The sequence below is a fragment of the Pezoporus flaviventris genome, unplaced genomic scaffold, assembly GCF_033815535.1.
Source record: "Pezoporus flaviventris isolate CSIRO_AGI_PZ_B2104156 unplaced genomic scaffold, CSIRO_AGI_Pfla_v1 ptg000047l, whole genome shotgun sequence".
NCBI classification, from domain to species: Eukaryota; Metazoa; Chordata; class Aves; order Psittaciformes; family Psittacidae; genus Pezoporus; species Pezoporus flaviventris.
The window spans coordinates 7,498,098-7,521,331 of record NW_026892595.1 but is presented as its reverse complement, the minus strand read 5'-3'; the positions used below and the strand labels follow the sequence as shown (position 1 = coordinate 7,521,331).

At 40.1% G+C, this 23,234-nt stretch overlaps 1 protein-coding gene across 22 annotated transcripts in view; it reads left to right on the top strand.

Annotated features, from left to right (window-relative positions):
• SVIL (supervillin) overlaps positions 1–22,025 on the top strand; it is a 114,677-nt gene extending 92,652 nt beyond the window's left edge. For 21 of the 22 annotated variants that reach the window (XM_061468115.1, XM_061468112.1, XM_061468102.1 and 18 more), the window contains 19 exons: positions 81–167; positions 3,362–3,539; positions 3,832–4,004; positions 5,228–5,383; positions 6,149–6,285; positions 6,798–6,945; positions 7,072–7,217; positions 8,076–8,251; positions 8,352–8,496; positions 8,828–9,104; positions 11,005–11,156; positions 12,054–12,159; positions 13,258–13,465; positions 14,130–14,263; positions 14,947–15,102; positions 15,505–15,648; positions 19,863–19,984; positions 20,785–20,940; positions 21,066–22,025. In XM_061468115.1, coding sequence (XP_061324099.1) covers positions 81–167; positions 3,362–3,539; positions 3,832–4,004; positions 5,228–5,383; positions 6,149–6,285; positions 6,798–6,945; positions 7,072–7,217; positions 8,076–8,251; positions 8,352–8,496; positions 8,828–9,104; positions 11,005–11,156; positions 12,054–12,159; positions 13,258–13,465; positions 14,130–14,263; positions 14,947–15,102; positions 15,505–15,648; positions 19,863–19,984; positions 20,785–20,940; positions 21,066–21,152 — 2,888 coding nt within the window. In that variant the 3' untranslated portion in view covers positions 21,153–22,025. Of the gene's footprint in view, positions 1–80; positions 168–3,361; positions 3,540–3,831; positions 4,005–5,227; positions 5,384–6,148; positions 6,286–6,797; positions 6,946–7,071; positions 7,218–8,075; positions 8,252–8,351; positions 8,519–8,827; positions 9,105–11,004; positions 11,157–12,053; positions 12,160–13,257; positions 13,466–14,129; positions 14,264–14,946; positions 15,103–15,504; positions 15,649–19,862; positions 19,985–20,784; positions 20,941–21,065 lie in introns of those variants that run through there. The other variant, XM_061468118.1, reaches the window with a different exon arrangement.
• Positions 22,026–23,234: the final 1,209 nt, after the last annotated feature.

Here is a 23,234-nt window from a genome sequence, read left to right as displayed (position 1 = left end):
AGGAATAAAAATGGCTGAAATGTCTTCAGGCTTACTTTACTTCCCTTCAATTAACAAGTTTTACTCTCTGGTTTGCTTAGAAATTGAAGCCAGGCCTGATATGCAATTGGAATCCGATATGAAGCTTGACAAGTTGGAGTCGTTCTTGGGAAGGCTAAATAACAAAGGTCAGTAGAGTTACCAAAGGTGGCAATGTGTCCACTCTCCAACTTCAGTAAATCACTTATAAAGTACCTCTTACTTAAAATACCTGGCAACAGGAACTGAATATAGTTTATATTTATGATTCAGTCTTTGCTAAATTTCAACAAAAAAGCCTTATGCTATTGTATTTTGAATGTACAATAGAATAAATCACAAATGCCAAATAACTTTCTTCTTTTCCTACACACAATGCGCACATTCTAAGAACAAAATTTCTTAGAACCACAGAGTCTGAACCATATTGCCATAAACAGTGAAACAGCTTTAAACGTAGTTTAATCTTATTAAAATCAAGATAAGACACTAAGCTGCTTCCAAGCACAGTTCATTCAACTTCCTGCATTTTTGAAAGCTGACTCTGTAGCAGCTCATATAGCTTCCTCATACAGCTTGCTGACTACCTATGAAGCTGTCTAGAGTTCTGTGGTGTTTTCATATCGTATGTATGTCCCCCATTTGTAAGACAAAAATCCATTTGTAATTTATAAAATGTCAAATCCCATTAAAAAGTGTATTCTGTTTCAGCAGAAGTGGCACTAACATAGGATGATGATTGTGCCATGTTCGCTAGTCTGAAGTAGTGAATTTTCCACTTATAGTTCTAGTAGATATTTCCAAAAGAAGGAAATATGTGGTTGGAGGCAGTATGGAATATACAAAACCATAAAATGCTTGTATCATCCTATCAAAACAACATGTTTTTGATAGTGCCTAACTTTCGATTCAGCCATATTTCCCAATCATTCTGTGATACAGATTATTGCATATTTAAAGAGCAGACTTTGGCCTCTTCAGAAACCTGCTTAGTAAGGTTTCCATGGGATATAGCCCTAGAGGGCAGGCGGCCCAAGACTGTTGATTCATATTCAAGGATCACCTGCTACAAGCTCAGGAGTGTTGTGTCCCAGCTAGAAAGAAGTGCAGCAGGAGGGCCAGGAGACCTCCTTGGATAGATGAGGAGCTGCTGAGGAAAGTTCAAAGGAAAAAAGAACTTTATAAAAGGTGGAAGCAAGGACAGCCGACCTGGAAAGAATACAGGGATGTTGTTCAGGAAGCTAGGGACCAGGTTAGGAAAGCTAAGGCCCAGTTAGAATTAAATTTGGCAAGGGATGTGAAAGGTAACAGGAAGGGATTCTATAATTACATTGCAAATAAAGAACAGACTAGGGACACTGTGGGCCCTCTCCGAAAGCTATCAGGAGAACTGGCTACCCTGGATTTGGAGAAGGCTGAGGTTCTTAATGACTTCTTTGCCTCAGTCTTCACTGGCAAAGGCTCTGACCATACCACCCAAGTCTTGGAAGGCAGATACAGGGACTGTGAGAATGAAGACTGTAGGCCCACTGTAGCATAGGATCTGGTTCGAGACCATCTTAAGAACCTGAACATACACACGTCCATGGGACCTGATGAAATCCATCCACAGGTCCTGAAGGAGCTGGTGAATGAAGTAGCTAAGCCACTGGCCATCATATTTGAGAAATCATGGCAGTCAGGTGAAGTTCCCGATGACTGGGAAAAGGGAAATATAACCCCCATTTTCAAGAAGGGGAAAATGGATGACCCAGGGAATTACAGACCAGTCAGTCTCACCTCTGTGCCTGGCAAAATCTTGGAGCACATTCTCCTGGAAGGCATGCTAAGGCACATGAAAAACAACAAGGTGCTTGGTGACAGCCAGCATGGCTTCACTAAGGGGAAATCCTGCCTGACCAATCTGGGGGCCTTCTATGATGGGGCTACGCAACTGATGGACAGGGGTAGAGCAGTTGATGTCATCTACCTGGACTTGTGCAAAGCATTCAACATCCTTGTCTCTAAGTTGGAGAGACATCAATTTGACGGATGGACCACTCGGTAGATGAAGAACTGGCAGGATGGCCGCACACAAAGAGTTGTGGTCAGTGGCTCAGTGTCCAGCTGGAGATCAGTAACGAGTGGTGTCCCTCAGGGATCGGTGTTGGGACCGGTCTGGTTCAACATCTTTGTCGGTGCCATGGACAGTGGGATTGAGTGTGCCCTTAGCAAGTTTGCCGATGACACCAAGCTGTGTGGTTCGGTTGATACCCTGGAGGGAAGGAATGCCATCCAGAGGGACCTTGACATGCTTGTGAGGTGGGCTGATGCCAACCTTATGAAGTTTAACCATGCCAAGTGCAAGGTCCTACACCTGGGTCAGAGCAATCCCAGGCACAGCTACAGGTTGGGCAGAGAAAAGATTCAGAGCAGCCCTGTGGAGAAGGACTTGGGGGTATTGGTCGATGAGAAACTGAACATGAGCTGGCTTCAGTGTGCACTCACAGCCCAGAAAGCCAACCGTATCCTGGGCTGCATCCAAAGGAGCGTGACCAGCAGGTCAAAGGAGGTGATCCTGCCCCTCTGCTCTGCTCTGCTCTTGTGAGACCTCACTTGGAGTATTGTGTGCAGTTCTGGTGTCCTCAACATAAAAAGGACAATCTAACTGTTGGAACAAGTCCAGAGAAGGGCTACGAGGACGATCGGGGGACTGGCACCCCTCCCTTATGAAGACAGGCTGAGACAGTTGGGGCTGTTCATCCTGGAGAAGAGAAGGCTGCCTGGAGACGTCATAGCAGCCTTCCAGTATCTGAAGGAGGCCTATAGGGATGCTGGGGAGGGACTCTTCATTAGGGACTGTAGTGACAAGACAAGGGGTAACGGGTTAAAACTTAAAGAGGGGAAGTTTAGACTGGATATAAGGAGGAAATTCTTTCCTGTGAGGGTGGTGAGGCACTGGAATGGGTTGCCCGGGGAGGTTGTGAATGCTCCATCCCTGGCGGTGTTAGAGGCCAGGTTGGACAGAGCCTTGGGTGGCATGGTTTAGTAGGAGGTGTGCCTGCCCATGGCAGGGAGGTTGGAACTAGATTATCTTAAGGACCTTTCCAACTCTAACTATTCTATGATTCTATGATATGAGTAGCTGTTACACTTCATTTTTAACGTTCTTTTCCAGCTGACTTTTTTACCATCTGTCCTTCAAATTCCATCAATTTAAAACAAACAAAAGGTACAAAAAAAGACATCATCACCACCCAAAAAAGCTTTCACCCCCACAGTTATCAAACAAGCCATGTTTACCTTTTCTAGAGTTAGAAACTTAGTATGATTATTTATTGTGTGAGGTGTGTTTTTCCTGCAGTTGCTGGGATGCAGGAGACAGTGCTGACAGTTACAGGAAGATCTGTGAAAGAGGTGATGAAGCTGGATGATGATGAAACATTTTCCAAATTTTATCGCCATGTGGATTTCCCTTCTTCCTCAGTGCCTTTGGACCTTGATGAGGACTTTGATGCCATCTTTGATCCTTATGCACCAAAGTAAGAACCACTTTGTTTGTTTGTTTGCTTGTTTGTTCATTTTTCCATTGTTTTGAATGCAGACACAGGACAGTGGTCAAAATCTTCAGCTAAAAGTCATCTTGTAGCTATCTTTAGTACTCAGCATGTCTGGTTCGCTACACATTTCTGAAAGCATTCTTTTGCATGAATCAAGGAACTGATCCTAATTTCCTAATAAATGTCACACCCAGAATTAAAGCAAATCTCTTGTCATTAGGTGATTCTTACCCAGAAAATGAACCAATGGTTATAAGCACTGCTTGTTTTTCAGGTTAATATCTTCTGTAGCAGAGCACAAACGGGCAGTTAGGCCTACACGCAGAGTCCAGTCCTCAAGAAACCCTCTGAAAATGCTGGCAGCAAGAGAAGATATTCTTCATGAATATACTGAACAAAGACTGAATGTTGCCTTCATGGAATCGAAGCGAATGAAAGTAGAAAAAAGTAAGCTAACAGGATGATTTGTACAAGATACTGTCTTGCTATTTTAATTTAAAACAAAACAAAAAATACCAACACTAAAACCACAGCTGAAGAAACAGAATGAGACACAATAAATTGATTGAGGTATAAGGTTGAGTGTAGACTGCCTAGGAGGCTGGAGAGAAGGGCATGTGTGACTTTCCCAGGGAAAGCTACCTACAGCCACCTCCTGCGCATAGGTTTAATTATTTGTTTTTGGCACAGTCACCTTGTGCAGAGAGAGTGCCATTGTGCCTGCAGGGCAAGGACAGGAGGTTAAGGTAAGCAGCTCTAACATTATTTTATGCTGAGGAGGAGAGCTGGGAAGAACAGATAAACTTTTGTCCAGGTACACTGGCCTCAATTTTGGGTCCTGGTTTTCTCTCAGAAACTGGAATTAGCCTTCTTGACCCCAGAAGGTTAATTTCCATAAAGGATCAGTGCTCTGTGCCAGGGCTTCGTGTTTTACTTGTGACATTGCTTTGTCCCAACAACAGACAGCAAAAGACATTATTGTAAAACTTATTCAAAGGTTTGTCAAGCCACTTTTACTATTTCGGATGCAGGTTTTACTTATTACACTTGAATAAAGAGACATCATCTTTAAACATTGTCTGCATTGATGAAAACACTAATTATGTGTGTAATACTTTTGTTGCCATTTGATGAGAAGCATTTCCCAGAGTTACAGATTCATAAAGTATTTGATAGAGAAATAAGCAAAAGGAGCCAAGAATTTAGGCTTTAAGTTTACAGTAAAACATGACTAAGACTTTCAAATGTAAATGGCTATCGCATCACACTGGCAGAGACAAATTTGAAGGGAATTTTAGTTAATTAGCCTTGGCTACTGTGTTGTCTTTTATCATGAATCAGTTATAAGGCATTAAAGATCTACACAGCACTTCACAAAACACTGGATAAGACGTGCTTCCTGGCAAAGTTGGTATTTCTGCCAAATGACATAATTCTGACACTGACAGTTTACTCTTGGATGATATCTAGAAGCTTAGGTGCTGCTAAACTCTAAAAAAGCTTTTGGGCTAGCAGTTTAACTGAGTTCAACCTGGTTTTGCTGTTGTTATTGAGAAGGAGAAAAACTGGAAATAATGGGGGGAAGTATATAATTTTTTTTTTGGATGCAACAACCAATTTTTTAGTAATGTTGTTCTTTTTTTTTCTCCCACCTTCATTTTGTGCACAAGTGTCAACAAACTCAAATTTCTCAGAGGTAGCACTTGCTGGCTTGGCAAGCAAAGAGAACTTCAGCAACATTAGCCTGCGGAGCGTTAATCTTACAGAGCAAAACTCTAACAACAGTGCTGTGCCATACAAGAAGCTAATGCTGCTGCAAATTAAAGGTATGATAGAACTTCTTTTACTCTCAATACATGCTAGGCTGATTGTAACATATGGGAGTTGCTACCGCAGTTGGATGCTTAACTTCTTCTAGATCACTAGCTCAAGACTGATGTCCAAAACCTAACAGAGTAAGTGAGAACTGTGTGACAAATGCAAAACCTTACAGATAGGTCCGCATTGTGTTCACTGGTGTGTGTTTTCCAAGAAGAAAACTGAATATTTCAGGAATTCTGGCCACTCCAATGGAAATACTTGAACTTTCCCATTCTTCTAGTTCTCAGTATAACTTGGATGTGGCATGACAACGTTGTTGCTCCACTTCTCCTTACAGCACTTAGTAATGTATTTGATTCTGTGAAATAATAGCTACTTTTTTAGCACAGTAAAATTCTTACAACTTTTTACCACCCACAGAAACTGTGCCATAGCTTCACTTAAGCAAATGTAAAGGATTCTGGAACTTGGCTGCTGTCTGCCATTTACTTAATTCACTTCTTTCCAGAAGGACACAAAGTTGTTAAAGCAAGAGCAGGAAATAATAGATGTATTAGTTGATAGGAGGCAACAATTTTTTGTTTCCTGTGAGTAAACTCTTTTTCCACAGCAGTAGACTTTTTATTCTTCTTTAACAGTCACATATGGACAGTTTCCCTATATTTTTTCTAAATGTGATGGGATTGTTTGTATTTCAGTCAAAACAAATTAGATCTTGGCATTTGATACCAGTAGCCAAAGGAATATAATTAGCTTTGTTTTCTCTTTAGGAAGAAGGCATGTTCAAACGAGATTAGTTGAACCAAGGGCCTCATCACTGAACAGCGGAGACTGTTTCCTGTTGTTAACTCCACATTTATGTTTCTTGTGGGTAGGAGAGTTTGCAAATGTCATAGAAAAAGCAAAGGTTAGTACTAGGTGGTTTTTCTATTACTTATTTTTAGAACTGTTGTCGTATATGTCTCTGATGTAATTGAGCCTTGATGCCAGTTGTCTCAAAAAGTGGCATGTAACTGATAGCCAGTGACAGGTAGATACGCAGGATTCCTGTAAATATGTTTTAGCCTGTGCACTGAATGAAAGCTGACGTAGGAGTGTGTAGGTTATGAAGCTTCAAGAGAAAAGAGGATATCCTCAGGAAACAGATTTGGACTCAAACAAAAATAGTCAGAATTGCAGGATGTCCTTTGTGTTCCCATGCTCATTAAGAGCAAGTCTTGTTTTAAGGCAAATGAAAGAATGAATGTATTTCTGTAGCATTTTTTCTAGCATCTGTTTATTTAGTGCAACAAATAATAACAATTTTTCTACAATTTGCTCTGTTATTTCCTATCTACTTTTGCCTTCTCCCTGAACAAGACATGCACAAGTATTCAAAAGACTTAAGCAATCCTATTCAGATAACTGTTAATCTCTTAGGCTTCAGAACTTGCAACTTTAATTCAGACAAAGAGGGAACTTGGCTGTAGAGCTTCTTATATACAGACTATAGAAGAAGGAATAAATACCCATACCCATGCAGCCAAAGACTTCTGGAAACTCCTTGGTGGACAGACAAATTATCAGTGTAAGCATTCTTACAGTTACAGTATCTGATGTTTTATCACAGTAAAATAGTTGAGTCTGTTCTCTTTACTAAAGGCAGTTGGATGTTAATGTTTTTTTTATTACTTCTGACAATCTTTCCCTTAAGCTGCTGGAAGTCCTGAAGAAGATGAAATGTATGAAGCTGCAATAATAGAAACAAATTGCATTTATCGCCTCGTAGAAGATAAACTTATTCCTGAGGATGACTACTGGGGAAAGGTGCCAAAATGTACCCTGCTACAACCAAAAGAGGTATTGTGCCACTTACAGCTCCTGTGGTAAGTGCAGGAACATAAAGCTTACAGCGACGTTCATTAACTGCAAATGCTCATGGAGAGGCTCACTAAAAATTGGGTTCTCTGTGTTTCTGAAAAGCTTCTGAACACTTTGCTGTGTAGAGTGTGCTGCAGGTCTCAAGAAATTAGATCATGTTATCTTTAAAGTCAAATTTTATTTTAGGAAGTGTAAATCTTTTCATCAACAGTGCCTCACTCCAAAGTCATGAAGTACAAAACAGGTAGCACTTTGGAAGAGCAAAACAAAATAAGCCCCTGCTTTTATTTCTGTCTTAAGCAGACTTTTCAGTTTCAAACAACAATTTCACCCATCTAAGAGCAGATTTCCAAAATAAAGACACAATGCATTTTCTTGAAAGTGTTCAAGGAGCTGCCTGTTTGCTGAGCCAGTTACACAGTCTGTATGTTCTGTCAGCCTTCTCTCGCTGCAGGAAAAAGCAAAGGTCTAAATGTCAGTGAAAGCTAATGTGACTGGACAGCAATCAGTCATGCAACAGAATCAGGTTTTTAGTAATGAGAGATCTCTAATCAGCTACTGACTTAGCTACCACATGAAGATACACCTCATAGTATTCTCTATAAAGTTGCTTCCATTCCTCAACAATTAGATATCACAGTGCAGACCACTCATCTGGCCTTACTTGTGTTGCAATGGTAGTTGTTAGTGTCACTGCAGAGGCTCAGATATTTGGAGGAGCTTGTATTCAACATACTGCCAGCTTGCAGCACTAGGAGACTGGAGGATCAGGGTATCACCTAACCTAATGGTAGATTGATGGTTTGATTTTTTTTTTTTTTCTGGTTTGGTTTTTAGGTGTTGGTGTTTGATTTTGGCAGTGAAGTATATGTATGGCATGGAAAGGAAGTTACTTTAGCACAAAGAAAAGTGGCATTCCAGCTGGCAAAACACTTGTGGAATGGCACCTTTGACTACTCCAATTGTGATATAAATCCTCTGGACCCAGGGGAATGTAATCCCCTCATACCAAGGTATTGAAACTCAAGTTCAGTCTCATTGCAGAAACTTTGTTTTCTTGCCCTTATTTCACAGTGTTTAATTTGATTCTATTTCTTTTATTCGCTTACACAGAAAGGGGCAAGGACGCCCAGACTGGGCTGTGTTTGGCAGACTCACAGAACATAATGAGACAATATTGTTCAAAGAAAAATTTCTTGATTGGACAGAGCTGAAGAAACTCAATGAGAAGAATTCTAGTGAATCCCTTCACCAGAAGGTGCATATAATAAGCATGATAGGTATTTCAAACTAGATGACCTAGCTGGGATGGAAGCCAGGGAAGCTTGTTTTCTGCGATCTAGAGCACTTTCTTTGTCTTGTGAGCTTTGACCTTTGATGGTCAGAACATCATCACCTACAGTGAACCCACAGAGTTGCTTTATATTAGTGCCAAGCAGCTGGGTGAATACTGCCAAGGTGGCTTTGACAAGGCATCGAGTGATGACAAGATATTAAAATACTGAAATATGCAGGAGTCAAACTGGCTGGAACTGTGGGGTAAGAAGAAAAAAGCTGTGCTCAAAGAAATCTCTTGTGTTTTTTGACAGGAAGAATCCAGATCTGACTCTAAACCGTATGATGTCATGCTAATGGTGGCTGTGCCTCAAACAACTGTAGGCACAGTCTTGGATGGAATGAATATTGGCCGGGGCTATGGACTTGTGGAAGGAGAAGATGGGAGGCAGTTTGAAATTATCACTGCATCTGTGGATGTCTGGCACATCCTGGAATTCGATTATAGTAGACTGCCTAAGCAAAGCATAGGGCAGTTCCATGAGGGAGACACATACGTGGTGAAGTGGAAGTACATGGTGAGCACTACAGGTTAGTGAACAATTCCATTTCATCCTGCTGAAACATGGAGAAGTTCAGCTAAAACTGCTGCTGTTAGGGGTGAGATCCAAATCTAGACTTCCTCAGACGTAAAACTGTTTTAAAGGTTAGGAATGCTAATTTAGCCTTCCTAGGCCATTAAGAAGTACAGCTTCTTATTTTATATTGTTTAAAAGAAAGCACTAAAAAAAAAAAAAGAAAGGAAAAAAAGAAGCTGTAGTTATTTTTCATACATCAAATTGTAATACTGTCCATCTCTGCTTTTACCTAACAGTGGTGGTGTACGTGGTCACAGGACAGCTCATTAAGCCAGAATTGTGCCCACAGTTTAACACCAAAATAACTAGGCAGCTGGACTAATGACAGTGTCTGAATATCTTGCAAGAGAGATAGGCTTAGCAACGAGGAAAGCCTTTGCTGGGTAATGGGGAACAGTAACAATGACAGGAAGAGTCCTTGCCACCTCATAGCCTGTGCTGTACTTTTTGCTGTTTCTGGAAGCCCTTTGCGATGGGATTCAGTCTCAGATGGAAAACTTTAGCAGCGTTCTGACAAAGAGCCTGAAAGCAGCAGGTAAAAGTATTGTAACTCTCCCTTCTGGCACTAAACAAAGAATAGGTGGCTTTTATGATAAGTAAAATAGTCTAAAAAGAATTGTTCCAAATAGGAAAATATTAAAATTGGTTGAAAGCAGTATAACAGCTATACAAATTCAGGCTTTTAGCCAAAACATGTAGGAAGGTCTTATTCAGGATTGTTGAGTTCATGTATTTCCCAATCCAAGAAAAATACAAAAGCTTGTAAATCCTGGGAGATGTGGGTAAAACTAATACTGAACTTTAAACAGACTCCTAATCCAAATGGATGAAAATATATTCCATCACTCCAAAGCAGAATAAATTTCTGTGTAGGAGGCAGTACTTTTATGGGCTGAATGTACAGATAAGAGTGAAAACCATAAATTTTAGAAGCGACTGGTGGCTTGGGTATTCTCAACTTGAAAAACCAGGATGCTTTCTCCTAAGTATTTCAGTTGGATGCTGCTCAGCACTGCTGAAATCAAGGCATAAGTTTTTATATTTCTTTTTTAAATCTGTTTTAAAGCTCTTGGTTTTTTTTAAAACCTTTGATTTCATTATATCTGTTTATTCAGTATTCACTGCAAAGAATATAATATTCCATAACAGGTTGTATTTTTTAACTTCATTTGCTGAAACATTATTTGCTTATCATAACAACTAACTGACGATCCTTTAAAACAAAAGAAACCATTCACTGCTAACCCACTATCCAGACCAATGTGAAATACCAAGTTAATTCTAAAAAATAAATAAATAAAGCTTACCCAACTTTTTTATGACTGCAAAATACTGCTTTGGTGTTCTTTTGTTCTGTAGTTTTCCTTTCTAATATCACTTTACCAAGAAAGGTTTTACTTTTAGGCCTGTAGGTTTCTCAACTGTTGCTGTTTCCAGTATCACTCATCAGCCAGCTACTCTCCTGCTGCCAAAGAACAGAGTGTAATGTGGAAAATGAGCCATAATGCAGTCTTCTGGTAACATGAGTGGACATACCATTTCACATGCAAATTGGCTCAAGTGATGACAGTTATTTTTCTCCAGATAGTACCAATTCTTTCTACATCTCTTTCTCTGGCCTACACAGGCTTCTCTGACTGTGGGCTTACATCCACCTGATGAGACAAGGCCAACTTTGCATGGGGATGTACTGGCTTGGAGACCTAATGCTCTTCCAATTGGACATTTTATCTTTCCTGTTCTGGACAGGATAGTCCAGAATTTAATCTGATCTGCTTAGATCAGATTAAACCATGTGCTTTCCAAACCTATAGCCAGAGTACTTTTTTCAGCATGTGCTTTCTGTTTTGCAGTTGGAAGCAGGCAAAAAGGAGATCAACAAGTAAGAGCTGTTGGAAAAGAGAAATGCGTGTATTTCTTTTGGCAAGGAAGGCACTCCACAGTGAGTGAGAAAGGGACATCAGCATTGATGACAGTGGAACTTGATGAAGAGAGAGGAGCACAGGTGAGTTTTCTGCAGACCTAGGTGGCAGATCTGGTAAGACTTGCCTGCCTAAGTAGTCACTACTGGAAAATGCAGATTATCGGTTTTTTTGTCTCCTCTTTGTGTAAAGGTGTTCTTTTCAGTACAAATAGCCAAACCTCAAAATTACTTTGGGCTTTATTCCAGCTTCCAGAAACACGTAAGCTCCTTTATGGATTGTCGTTCCCAAATCCCACTTCTAAAGATTGTATTTCTGAGAACGGCTGAAGGAGAATATCTGCTCTCTCTCCAGGAGTGGGTGAAGCACAGCTACACAAATCTGTGCCTTCACTTCAAGTACATATTCAGATAACAGGACTGTTTTCCTAGTGCTAAAAGCAGGAGAAGCACTTTCAGCCATGCCAAGGCATGAAAATACATTTGAAATTTTCAATTTATTTACTCTGTATTTATATTAGCAATTGGCTATATCAGTTTCATAATCAAAATGCAATGTTTAATGAGCAAAGAACATGCATGTTCTCATAAAAAAGTTTTACATTGAATTGAGAACCAATTTCAGTTCCTACATTATCTCTGTAATAGTTTCAAAGAACATCAAACTAGATGGCTCAATCCTGTAAAAATTCAAATGATGATTAGTTTAATTTAAATCAATGTTTATTTGGTATTCCTTATCCTCTTGATTGTAGAATTCCAGCTAGAAGTTTCTTTCAATATACAGCTCACATATGAAACCCATTGCATGCTGATATATATGGTAAATTAAACAACTGCCAGCAGTTGTAAAGTAGAAGGAAAGCCATCCTTGTGGGTGGCCATAATTGTATAATTTTTACTAGTTCACAGAGATTCATTTTCCTGAGTCTGTATACTTGCTTCATTTTTTTAATGAAGAGTGGTGCTTTCAATTTCCAGGTACAAGTGCTTCAAGGGAAAGAACCGCCATGCTTCCTGCAGTGCTTCCAAGGAGGGATGATTGTGCATGCTGGAAGAAGGGAAGAGGAAGAAGAAAATGCACAAAGTAATTTACTGTTAGTTAAGAGGTTCTGCCCCAAAATCCTTTTTTACCTATTGTGAAGGGCTTTGAATTCGGTCTCGACTACCATACTCTGTAGAAATGAATGCCATGAAACCCATGAGACAGCTTTGCAATGCTTTGTTTCAAGGTAGTTTGTTTCTTCTTTGAACCTAGAATAGATTTTGTCACTCTAGAGAAAGCTGACCTTATGGTATAGAAACGCATATAAATTGTTCTAGTTATTTTTTAATTAAGCAAAGTGCCTGTTTGCTTTAAAATATGTTCTTTTCTACATAGTCTGGGAAAAAGAGTGTTTTCATGAGCAGTTCTCCTGCTCCAAGGAGAACTCAAAGCTCATGTTACTCATTCATTATTTTTTGCAATATGTATTTCTTGAATGCTGTAGTTGAGATAGAATTTCAGTACAAGTGTAGCTTGGAGATCATAGAATCAGAGAATGGTTTGGGTTGGAATGGGTCTTAAGGATCATCTCGTTCCAATCCCTGTGCCATGGGCAGGGACGCTTTCCACTAGACCAGGTTGCTCAAAGCCCCATCCAACCTGGACTTCAGCACTTCCAAGGCAGCCACAAATTCTCTGGGCAGCCTGTGCCAGTGCCTCACCACCCTCATAGTGAAGAATTTCTTCTTAATATCTAATCTAAATCTCCCCTTTTTCATCTTAAAGCCATTCTCCCTTGTCCTATCACTACATGCCCTTGTAAAAGTTGATGTACCAGTTCTCATCTGAGTGTGGCCTCCTGTGCCTAAGGTGCACAGGGAAGGAGGAGCCGAACAAGAGAACTACCATATTCGTTTACCTTTTTTCCCTGAATGAAACAGAGCAGGCTCTTCTGTGCTAAACTCTTCAACTGTTGATACTTGTACTCTCGTATCAAGGTTTCAGAAGGCATCTTTTCTGCAACAGGGTTTCTTAAGTAGTATTAGACAAACCTGATGCTTAGCTAGTTGATTCTGTGGTAATACAGGCATGTAATATGTGAAATTCATCAGTATGAGAATAGCTGCTCCTGAGCAGAGGTCTTGATTTTCAATCCCATGTGACTGTGTAATACTGCTGCACTGTTCCTGTCTGCTCCAGGTGACTGGAGGCTATATTGCGTGCGAGGAGAAGTTCCCAATGAAGGAAACTTACTTGAAGTAGCATGTCACTGCAGCAGCCTGCGTTCCCGGACATCCATGATTGTCCTCAATATAAATAAAGCTCTTATCTACCTGTGGCACGGCTGCAAAGCACAATCTCACACCAAGGATGTAGGAAGAACAGCAGCCAATAAGATAAAAGAACAGTGAGTTTCTGACCTATATCTTGGAGATGTTTATACAGGCTACCAATTGACTTAAAATAGTCTGTCTCAAAGAAAAGTTGAATTAAATAAAACTGTCCTCTGAGTACATCTGCAACATGTGCATGCTTGGTAAGGAGGAGGAATGATGGGTAGTTGACTTAGCGTAGTGGGGAAAACATGTTCTGTAATCATTTTCACCTAAGGTCAAATGCACCTATTCTTCCTACAGTTCTAGTTACAGTTGGAAAAAAAAATTGTAATCCCTTCCCATTTGAAGGGAGGTTCTCAATATCTGAAAAAAAACCTAACTCCTAGTTGGTAGGAGGATTAGAATCAAGCCTTGGGTATAAGGAAGAGGAAATTAATTTAGGACCGCATGTGAGGAGGACAGCAGTAGTTACAAAAACAGGCAGTGAGAATCCCTACCTACAGCTCACGCGAGCATCTCCTCCACTGGGAATGTGATCAGAAATGGTAGAGAAATAGTTGCTGAAACTCCATATCTTGTGTATTGATAATTTTGTCATAATTTTCAAAAGGCCTATGTTGACATGAAGTGTGCAACAAGCCTGTAGAGTGCTTTTGGGTTCTAATAATGTGAGTGGCCAGCAGGTTTTTGTTGGGGGCAAGAAAGTTGGGTTCACTCTCTCTCTGTGTTTTGCAGGTGTCCGCTGGAGGCAGGGCTGCACAGCAGTAGCAAGGTGACGATTCATGAATGTGATGAAGGATCAGAGCCCTTGGGATTCTGGGATGCATTAGGAAGGAGAGACCGAAAGGCTTATGATTGCATGTTGCAAGGTAGATCTGCATTCCAGGATTTGGCACTCACATTTTCCAATATTGTGAGATTGTATGTAAAGATTATATGTGAGCTTAATGTAAAGCTTTTGAAGAACATCTTGGTAGTTGAGATGATCCCTTCAGAGAGATGCTTCCAAAACTCTATTGACTTAAGTAATACTGTTGTGGAAGGGAAGTGCTGGAAAACCAAGTGTTTCGTTTTATTCTCTCCCCCTTCTACATCCCCTCTGTATTCATGCTGCACAGATCAACAGCTAACACCAATGCATTTTGCTTCTCTTCTGAAAGGACTTAGGAGGCAGTTCTGCACACAGTTCTTGTCCAGTCTGCTTTGAAACTGCCAGCAAAGGTAGCAGGAGAATTGATTTACCAAGCGGAAAATGCGTCATCTGAAAACTAAACTCTGAGATCGGCTTGCTTCACTCTAAGCTGCAAAACAGCCAGTTATGAAATGGCTGGTAGTAACTAGCCAGGATCAGGTTCAATCTGATGGCAGCCAGCCTTTTAGCTCAAGTTCTTCATAGCTATTGCTAGTCCTCCAGCACATCTGGTCATCTTTCTTGATTTTTCAAAACCAGGAAAAATTGCAGTCATTCTAAAGCCAACTTTTAAAAAAATGTCATTCACATTCATCTCTGGTATTTTGTATTGAAAGTCTTCTTAATTTTTTTACTTTAAAGATCCTGGAAAGTTTAATTTCACCCCCCGCCTGTTCAGCCTCAGTAGTTCATCTGGAGAATTTTCAGCCACTGAGTATGTTTACCCTTCAAGAGACCCCGCTGTCATCAATTCCATGCCATTCTTGCAGGAGGATCTTTACACTGCTCCACAGCCAGGTATGTGCTTTAAAATATTTAAGTAACGGGTAAGCAGATAAGTGTTTCCTGCACTGGGCAGTGAGTCAGTAACTGTAATCACTGATAATATGATTTGTCTCAGGAAGATGTGTGCATGTGAGACTTACACAGCAGTTAGTAATAGCAGTAATTTTTCCATTATAAAGATGCTGAGAACTAATCAAATGTACATGTGTCCAAAAAGTTTGCAATAGAATACATTGTTTATATCAGAGACTCTGAGTTCAGCTGAGGTTCAGCTGGATGAATAACAAAAGGGATTGGTAAGCTTTGAAGTGATCCTGTCCTGATCCTGGCAAGCATGCAAGACTAGGGTTGTACAGAGGATTCTAAGAACTAGTAAGTGGCTGATGGTGAATTTGTTATTTTTTGGCTGTACAGCACTGTTCCTTGTTGACAATCACCATGAAGTGTACCTGTGGCAAGGCTGGTGGCCTGTAGAAAACAAAATTGCTGGATCAGCTCGCATTAGGTGGGCTACAGACCGGAAATGCGCCATGGAGACAGTGCTCCGATACTGCAAAGGTAAAAGATTGCTGTGCCTGGCTGTCTGAGTCTGTCCTACTTTTCCAAGCATTACTGTTCCCTGCTGAAAGGTACACAGGTGCTCCCGCAACGTTGTTGATAAACATCAGTGTATTTGAGGATACATTCTCCATTCCTTCTTAGCAAACAGTTTGTTTAGTAATGGCATTGTTCCCAAATTGCCAAGATACTCTGCTGACTCAGTTCTCAGAGGAAAGAATTTATTTCTTTTCTGTGTCCCCACTGTGGGAGAATACTTCAGACATCAGATTCCTAAAAGTGAATTCTGAGAACACAGCTTCTTAAACCTGAATGCTTTCTGTCTAGCTTCTCTTAGAATTCATAACCTTCTGTGTATCAAAGGACTGAATGAAGATACTGCTTGCTGATGTAACTGGGTTTTGATTTAGTGAAGGAAGTGGAAAGACTTTGAAGATCAAGAACAAGTCTTACACGGAAACAGATGGCCGTTGGAAATGCTGGAGGACAGAGCTAAGTCTCTGAGCTCATTTCTACAAGACAGAGTTATTGCCACTCAGATTCAGGCTTTAGTTGATCATCATGTTGCGAGTACACAGACTAGATTATTTCCTGCACTAGTAGAGTTTCTTTGAGACATTGTAATGCTTTCCTCTATTTCATCTAAGGTTATGGTGAGGCTAGGAACAGACCTTGCATCTTCTGATAGAGAATGAATAAAGGAAGGTGTAGGGGTTACCATCCAGGAGAGAAGGCATAAGTAAAGCCAATGTTCTGTTAATTCAGAGCAGTTTCCCACTGTGAATAAGTCACTAGGGCTTAATTGGTCCAAACTACGTCCTCTTGCAAGAAAATCCTGATCACTTATAGACTTTGAGACCTCATGATGCCACGGATTTCTTCCGTAGCAAATAAACTTTATAATATGTGACACAGCTGGTGGTAACTGTCATCTTCTTCCATAGATATTTGTATATTTGAAGAGGTAAAGCCATATCCCTACTGGATCCCACCACTACAGGGATAAGCTAGTGTCTCCTTCTCAATCTGGAGGTGGAATAGGAGCAGGAGCAAATGTTGTGTTTCTACCCAGTTGTCTTGTGTCACTGAGAGGAGGTAGTAACACTTGACAAGAGACAGCTGAAAACTAGGACTGAAGTCAGTGAAATGTGATCTTTATTGGACTGTATTATTGCTCTACATGGTTCATCCTCTGGTGTCACTGGCACTGCCCTACCAAACAGCAGCATTTGTTTAGGAACGGGGTGCTGAAGACAGGGCAGTAATTGAAAGTCTTTGGCAGTTACTGCTGAATTCCTTGAAGAAGAGGCTAGTTACTTGTTCTCCACCACCCCCAGTTTTCGTAAGTCAGAAGGAGTGAGAAGATGCATTTCTTTGAAATCATTTCATACAATGTGCTTCACAGCAGAAGTGAATGTCAGCACAGCATCCATGCGATGTAGTACCCAGAGATGCTCAGCAGGCTAGTGAGAGAGATGGAACTAAGATCCTGTTCTCTCCAGTGTTCCTGATACAGTGCTGTAATCTGGTAATGAAAATCATGTTTTCTGGCCCCAGCAGAGATGGAATAAGATACACATGCTGAGATTTGGATACTTTTCCAGATTTCTGGAACTTCATTGAGTTCAATGATGGGAAAAAGGATTAATACCTTCTGCACTGGATTGAAGTTGCTGCATCTGAGTTTGATGCACAGTGGAAAGCACTTCAGTGACTCCTCGGGGGTCTGAAGTTTAGCATATGTTCATAGGACAAACTTTTTTGTTGGGTACTTACTCTTCTACTTCTGGCCATGACTTTGCAGCAGTTGTGGCATTTTTCCTTTTTGTGACGGGGTAGTTCTCAAGAGCTTTGGGCTGTGTGGTTGCATAGATACAGAGCAAATTTGCTACTGTTAAAGACTGATTCTACATGTACTATTTCTATGCTAAAACAGAGTTTAGCTGTTTTTTACTGTTCCAACTATGCTGTCCTGGTGATCTGTCATTTTCGTGATCTGTCATTTTCATGATCTGGAATTCTGTCAACCACTGTCAAAATGTCATTGCATCAAGCTGTCAGGGCTGACTAGCTCTTATGTGTGGCTACTTATCAAGGTGGAGAAATTGAATTTCAGGAGATACCAATGCTGCTGAAATTGCTTTGACTACCAGAATATAGTTAAGTGAACAGAAGCATTAAAATGCTTTTTTCTTATTTTTCTCTCTCCATTTCTTTCCTCATCTCTTTCCACCCCCCACCTTTGCAGGCTTATTCGTTGTTTTTTGTTTTCTTTTCCTGGATTGCAATGTTTAACTACATGATGGTATGAAAGGGACGGACTGGCAGCTCTGGATATCTCATGAATATACCTATCAGTTCTCCTTGAGCATAAATCTTATGTAACTTGTCAAAATATCTTGAAAGTGTTTCTGTGGTTTTATCCGCTAAATCAGCAGTCTGGAGAGCTGAGCTGCAGACTGCTAAGGGAGGGAAGAATCTGGTTTGGCCTTCAGTAATTCTTAGTGAGGAGATCAGCTTGTGCTGAGGGCAGAGTTCATGCAATAAAAATATTTCTCCACTTTACATACAAATTCATCTTGCCTGTACCGGAACATTAGCAAATGCCACTTTCCTTTTATTTCTTGGCTGAATTACTGAGAGTGGAGCAGTGCAACGAGAGCAGATTCACCCTGTTTTTAAATGTAAAGTTTTTAAGTGGTTCTTGAATTATTCCTAGTAGAATGAAGAAATAAACCAAAGTGAAAATACGTGGGAGAGAAGGCTTAAAATCAAATATTCAAATGATAAATCTCCTTCCTAAATTGTACAGTTAACACACATTTTAATATGTTTGTTAGACTACTCCACAGAGCTTTCAACTCTAGTATTCAGTTTGTTGTGAACATATTCTCTGTTACCAGTTTGCTCCCAACTTCTGATGTAAATCCAAACCAGTAATGTTCAGGTTTTGCAGACCTAGTGGAACAGCGATGTCCAGCCAGGCTCTCCATTTGCATTCAGCACAGGTTATTACATGAATATTCTGGGGTGCTCCTCAGCAACAGGGAGGAAGGGGTTGTGTTCTTTTGGACCCTCCTGCCTGACAGCCCACGTGCATCAAGTGCAGGTAGAGAATACAGTGAAAAAACAGGATCTTCTGTAACAGAATTACACACTTCGGAGAAAATCTTAGCACATGAAAGATGCTCTGAGATTGAATGTAGGGAATAACAGAATTCTGCAAGAATTAGTTTTTAGGGCAGCTACAGCCCTTAGAAGTGAGGTGGTATCATGTTTCGCTGTTAGTTTCACCTGGACTTTATAACCTCTTCAGCTTTTCCACTGCCTATCCGGAAGAACAATTTGATTAGACTGAGTTGTTTGAATCTAAGTAAGATGAAGGTACAATATTTTTTGAATGATAGCTCCTCCCAGCCCCTGACTGCCTGTCTACCTCTTTCCAATAATATTTGGAGTTCATCAGTGCTTTTTAATCCTTGGGGAATTAAATCATTCAACCAGTAGGGCCTTTTTTCTACCAGTACCTGGCATAATGACTGTAACTACTTAATCTGATACAGCATCATTCCGAGGCAGGTTTATGTGCATATCCTGTGTAGTGTGCACACTACATGTTTTAAAGAAGCAGGACTTTGAAAATCATCAGTAACTGCCATCCAGCTAGTGTAGTATCTCTGTTAACTCTCAGATCTCATTGCTTCGAATTTGTAATACCAAAATTACTGTGTTACACCTCAGTTATCCCAGTTTAAGAATAGTTTAAACATTCTCACTTAACCCTCCAAGCTTAAGCTTTATTTGCTGTTGGCAGGACACTTCTGCTGAGTGTACCAGAAGGTTTTATTTACCTCAATTTGGCTAATTTCAGACCATCACACTCTGCTTACTCTATTCTAACTCTATTTCTGTAAGATAATAAAGAACATTCGGTTAGGAAGTAACGGGGGGGGGGGGGGGGGGAATTTTCAGCATACATGGTTTGATCTTGTCAAATCAGATACAATAAAAGGCAGAATTAAGAATACCAAAAACCATGTTAAAAGGTGTCATACTGCATTTAAAACAGCATAATGGTGAAACTTATTCATCCTGCCTTAGATTAATTCCACTTTTCAGAAAAGAATCAATTAAACATGCTTACAAGGTAGCTTTGACATTGCAAAATATAGTACTATTTGTAATTTCTCTTTTTTTATTTTGACTGGTTTTAGGGAAAAATGTAAAGAAGCCCCCCAAATCCTATCTAATTCATGCTGGCCTAGAGCCTCTGACCTTCACTAATATGTTTCCAAGTTGGGAACACAGGGAAGACATCGCAGAGATCACAGAAATGGTAAATCTTTTCATTGCACAGGCTGTTTGCTACTGCTAGTAATTGTGTCCCTTGTTGTCAGTAACATCGGTTGGTTGTGCTGTCAAGCCCCAAAATCCAGAGGATGAGCTTAAAAAGTACAGTTCAGGAGTCTGCACAGGAAATAAAATAAAGATGTGGCTAAATATTGACTGGGTATCAGAGGCATTCCCGGTTGTTTTTTCATGTAACTTCTCATTCTTTTTTGTTAGAAATGGGAAGACAATGTTATCTGAATCATCTCTTAGAAAAAGATGTGCTAGAATTTAGCAGAACAACTGTTTCAATCATGTGAAGCACACAGCAACCTGCAGTTCTGGTCTGCCCTTCAGGCTCAAAGTGCAGGAGAGCAAAATGCCTCACAAAGGATCAACTGGCTGCAAGAGCTCCAGCATTGACTGCCCCACCTGGGAAGCATAATCACAGCTGAATTACATGAGACTGTTTAAAAGCCTTCAGTCAAGGGGCATCTCAAGGCAAATGACATTTCCTGTTTTGTAAGTCTTCTGCAGCCATCTGTAGTGGAAAATTCTTGCTTCATGACTAAACACAGAATTCAACCTTAAACCAAGATTCTAGGAGTACAGGGTGTCCTGCTAATCACAGGCCTTCTTTTAGCTGTGAAATTGTTGTAGGAAAGGGCTGTGTGCAGAACTAGAAGTATAGCTTTGTGCTCCTTGGGCCAGGCAGTGCAGGCTGATCCCGTGCCATCTGCAGACTGCAATGGGAGCAGATGGTTTCGGCATTGTGATCCTGTTCTCTTTTTCCTTTTCTCCCTATAGGATGCAGATGTTTCTAATCAGATAATCCTTGTGGAGGATGTGCTGGCCAAGCTGTGTAAAACGGTGTATCCATTAGCAGATCTCTTAGCTAGGCCTCTACCTGAGGGAGTTGACCCACTGAAACTTGAAATTTATCTTTCAGATGAGGACTTTGAGGTAAGGAGAGAATAGGTGCACTGTTACTCTGTGCATGTGTATCTAACCATGCTATGAAGTTGTTTGACAGTTTTGCTGCTTATAAGTGGTTTTACTAATGGTATATCCTCTCATTTTAAACGTAGGTTGCATTAGAGATGACAAGAGAAGAGTACAATGCACTGCCGTCTTGGAAGCAGGTTAATCTGAAGAAGGCAAAAGGACTTTTCTAAGTTGTGTTTGTTGGAGTGAATACTAAAGGGATGTCTGTTTTCACCTTCTATGCCCTTTAGAAGAATTGTACCCCACATTAACAGAATAAATAGAAATAACCTGAAGTTATTAGTGACTACCTATCTGGAGGTGTGTAATATTATAAAAGGCCAAGAGAACTCTTTGGAAATGGAATTCAATTTTGACTGTTAAAGGTAATGTGGTTAAGCTCTACTCTCCTATGCACTTAAACAGTAGTTTCTTGAGCTACTGCTGCAGGTATCCTTTGGCTATATACAATACTTGCCATTTTTGGTTTTGAAGAAGTTCTCTTTGTAAAGTGTTATTTTGTTAGTTTGTGGATTACAAAGAATTTATATTTATATAAACACATAGAACAAGTATGTATTTAACAATGCAATATATATTCACTTCCAAGACTTTCATGTCAAAACTACAGAAGAGTAGCTGGATGGCAGTTGCTTGTACTAAATTAGCTATACCACCAATATGTATCTCCTACGCATTCTGAAAGAATTCTGAAAATTCTCTTTGCAATAGCTAATGAATTGTCCTCAGTGCTGCTTCAGGTGCTAAACTGAACAAAGCGTTTGTATTTATAGCATGGATTTCTTGAGAAACTATGTGAATCAACCTTTATACTTTATTATCCAAAAATGTATAGTGCCTTGTTTTTTGTGTACAGTTTATATACCAAAAAAAAAAGATTGGTCTGCATTTTGAAGATGGCTTAGAATGGTCTCCTACGTTACTTTTCTAATAGTAGAAATAAAAACATCTCAGTTTCTAATCCGTGTTGTAAACATTAAACATGTCTTTTGTGATATAAGAACCGAAAGTAAAAGCTTCTGAATAAACTCTTAGCAATGCTCTGACTTGTCACTATTTTGTACTGTAACCTGTACTGAGTCGTTGGAACCTTCCATAAGGTGGTATTTTATCAAAATATTTTAATCTTTGCTATCTGCAGGTGTTGTACAGAGTTATAATTTGAGAAGCAGATAATGTAGAAAGTAATCAATGTATGAGATAAAATCAGGTCATGCAACACTTTAATGCTGAATGTTGGAACAGTCACTCAACCCCTGCATCCTTTGGGTTTCCCTGTTTTATACGTGAAACCAAAATTATTGTGCTGGTTTTCAAACTCTGAAAAAATCTTTTCAACCTTTGTGCAATTGGGAGTAAACTTGAACTGAAAATGAGTATGGCATCGTGTCCATTCTTTCAGCAAGCACCAGACTCAAAATTGTTTTCATTCAGCTAATTAGAACATGGAATCAAGTAAAAATTTGCTATTCTTTGAAATGGTTTCAGGCATTTGGCACTTCTGTTAACTACTCATGTGGTTCCCCTCTGGCATCCAATGGATTTCACATTTTCATTCCTGCCAGTATAAGCTTAATTCTGCCCTGCAGCTGTTCAGAGCTCCTCCTGCCTCCGTAAAAAGTTGTTGCTCTAGTCATTCTCCTAGGCCCAGGGCAATGAGTTAAGATCTTCGAATATGTGGGGTGTAGATTTCACCAAGATCTGCAGTAAATATTGCTCTGTCGTTAAAATTAATCTTGTTTTGATGATGGGTTGATAAGTTATAAGCTAGCATTCAAGTAAATAAATGCAAAGCCTAGAAATACTTAAGTGCTATTCACCTGACCATAGATACTACAGGTCACTTTTCAGCACTGGTGTATCTCCTTTGTAATGGTTTCTATCAAGAACTGAAACGAAATAACCCAAGAAAAGGGTAGCAACAGTATTCAAAGCCAAGATGCTTCATATATAGCCTCCAGCAAAAAAGGGTGTTTATATGTCTCATAGTTCATCAGAGGTCCTCAGCTACGTCTTCTGCATGGGATACATCATTGCTTGGAAAATGCAGGGCTTTATAGCAACAAGTTTCTATTTCAAGCACTGAGAGGTTTCCAAAGTCACTGCTGTATTCATCTAGGTTTTTTTTGCACCCACATATTTTCCTCTTCCCCCTCTCTGGTGATAAAATCAAGCAGGAATTAAGTTTTGTTTATTCATGTTCAGTCTGTACCATGGAGGTAGCAGGTTCCTCTGTTTTGATTTCTCTCTCC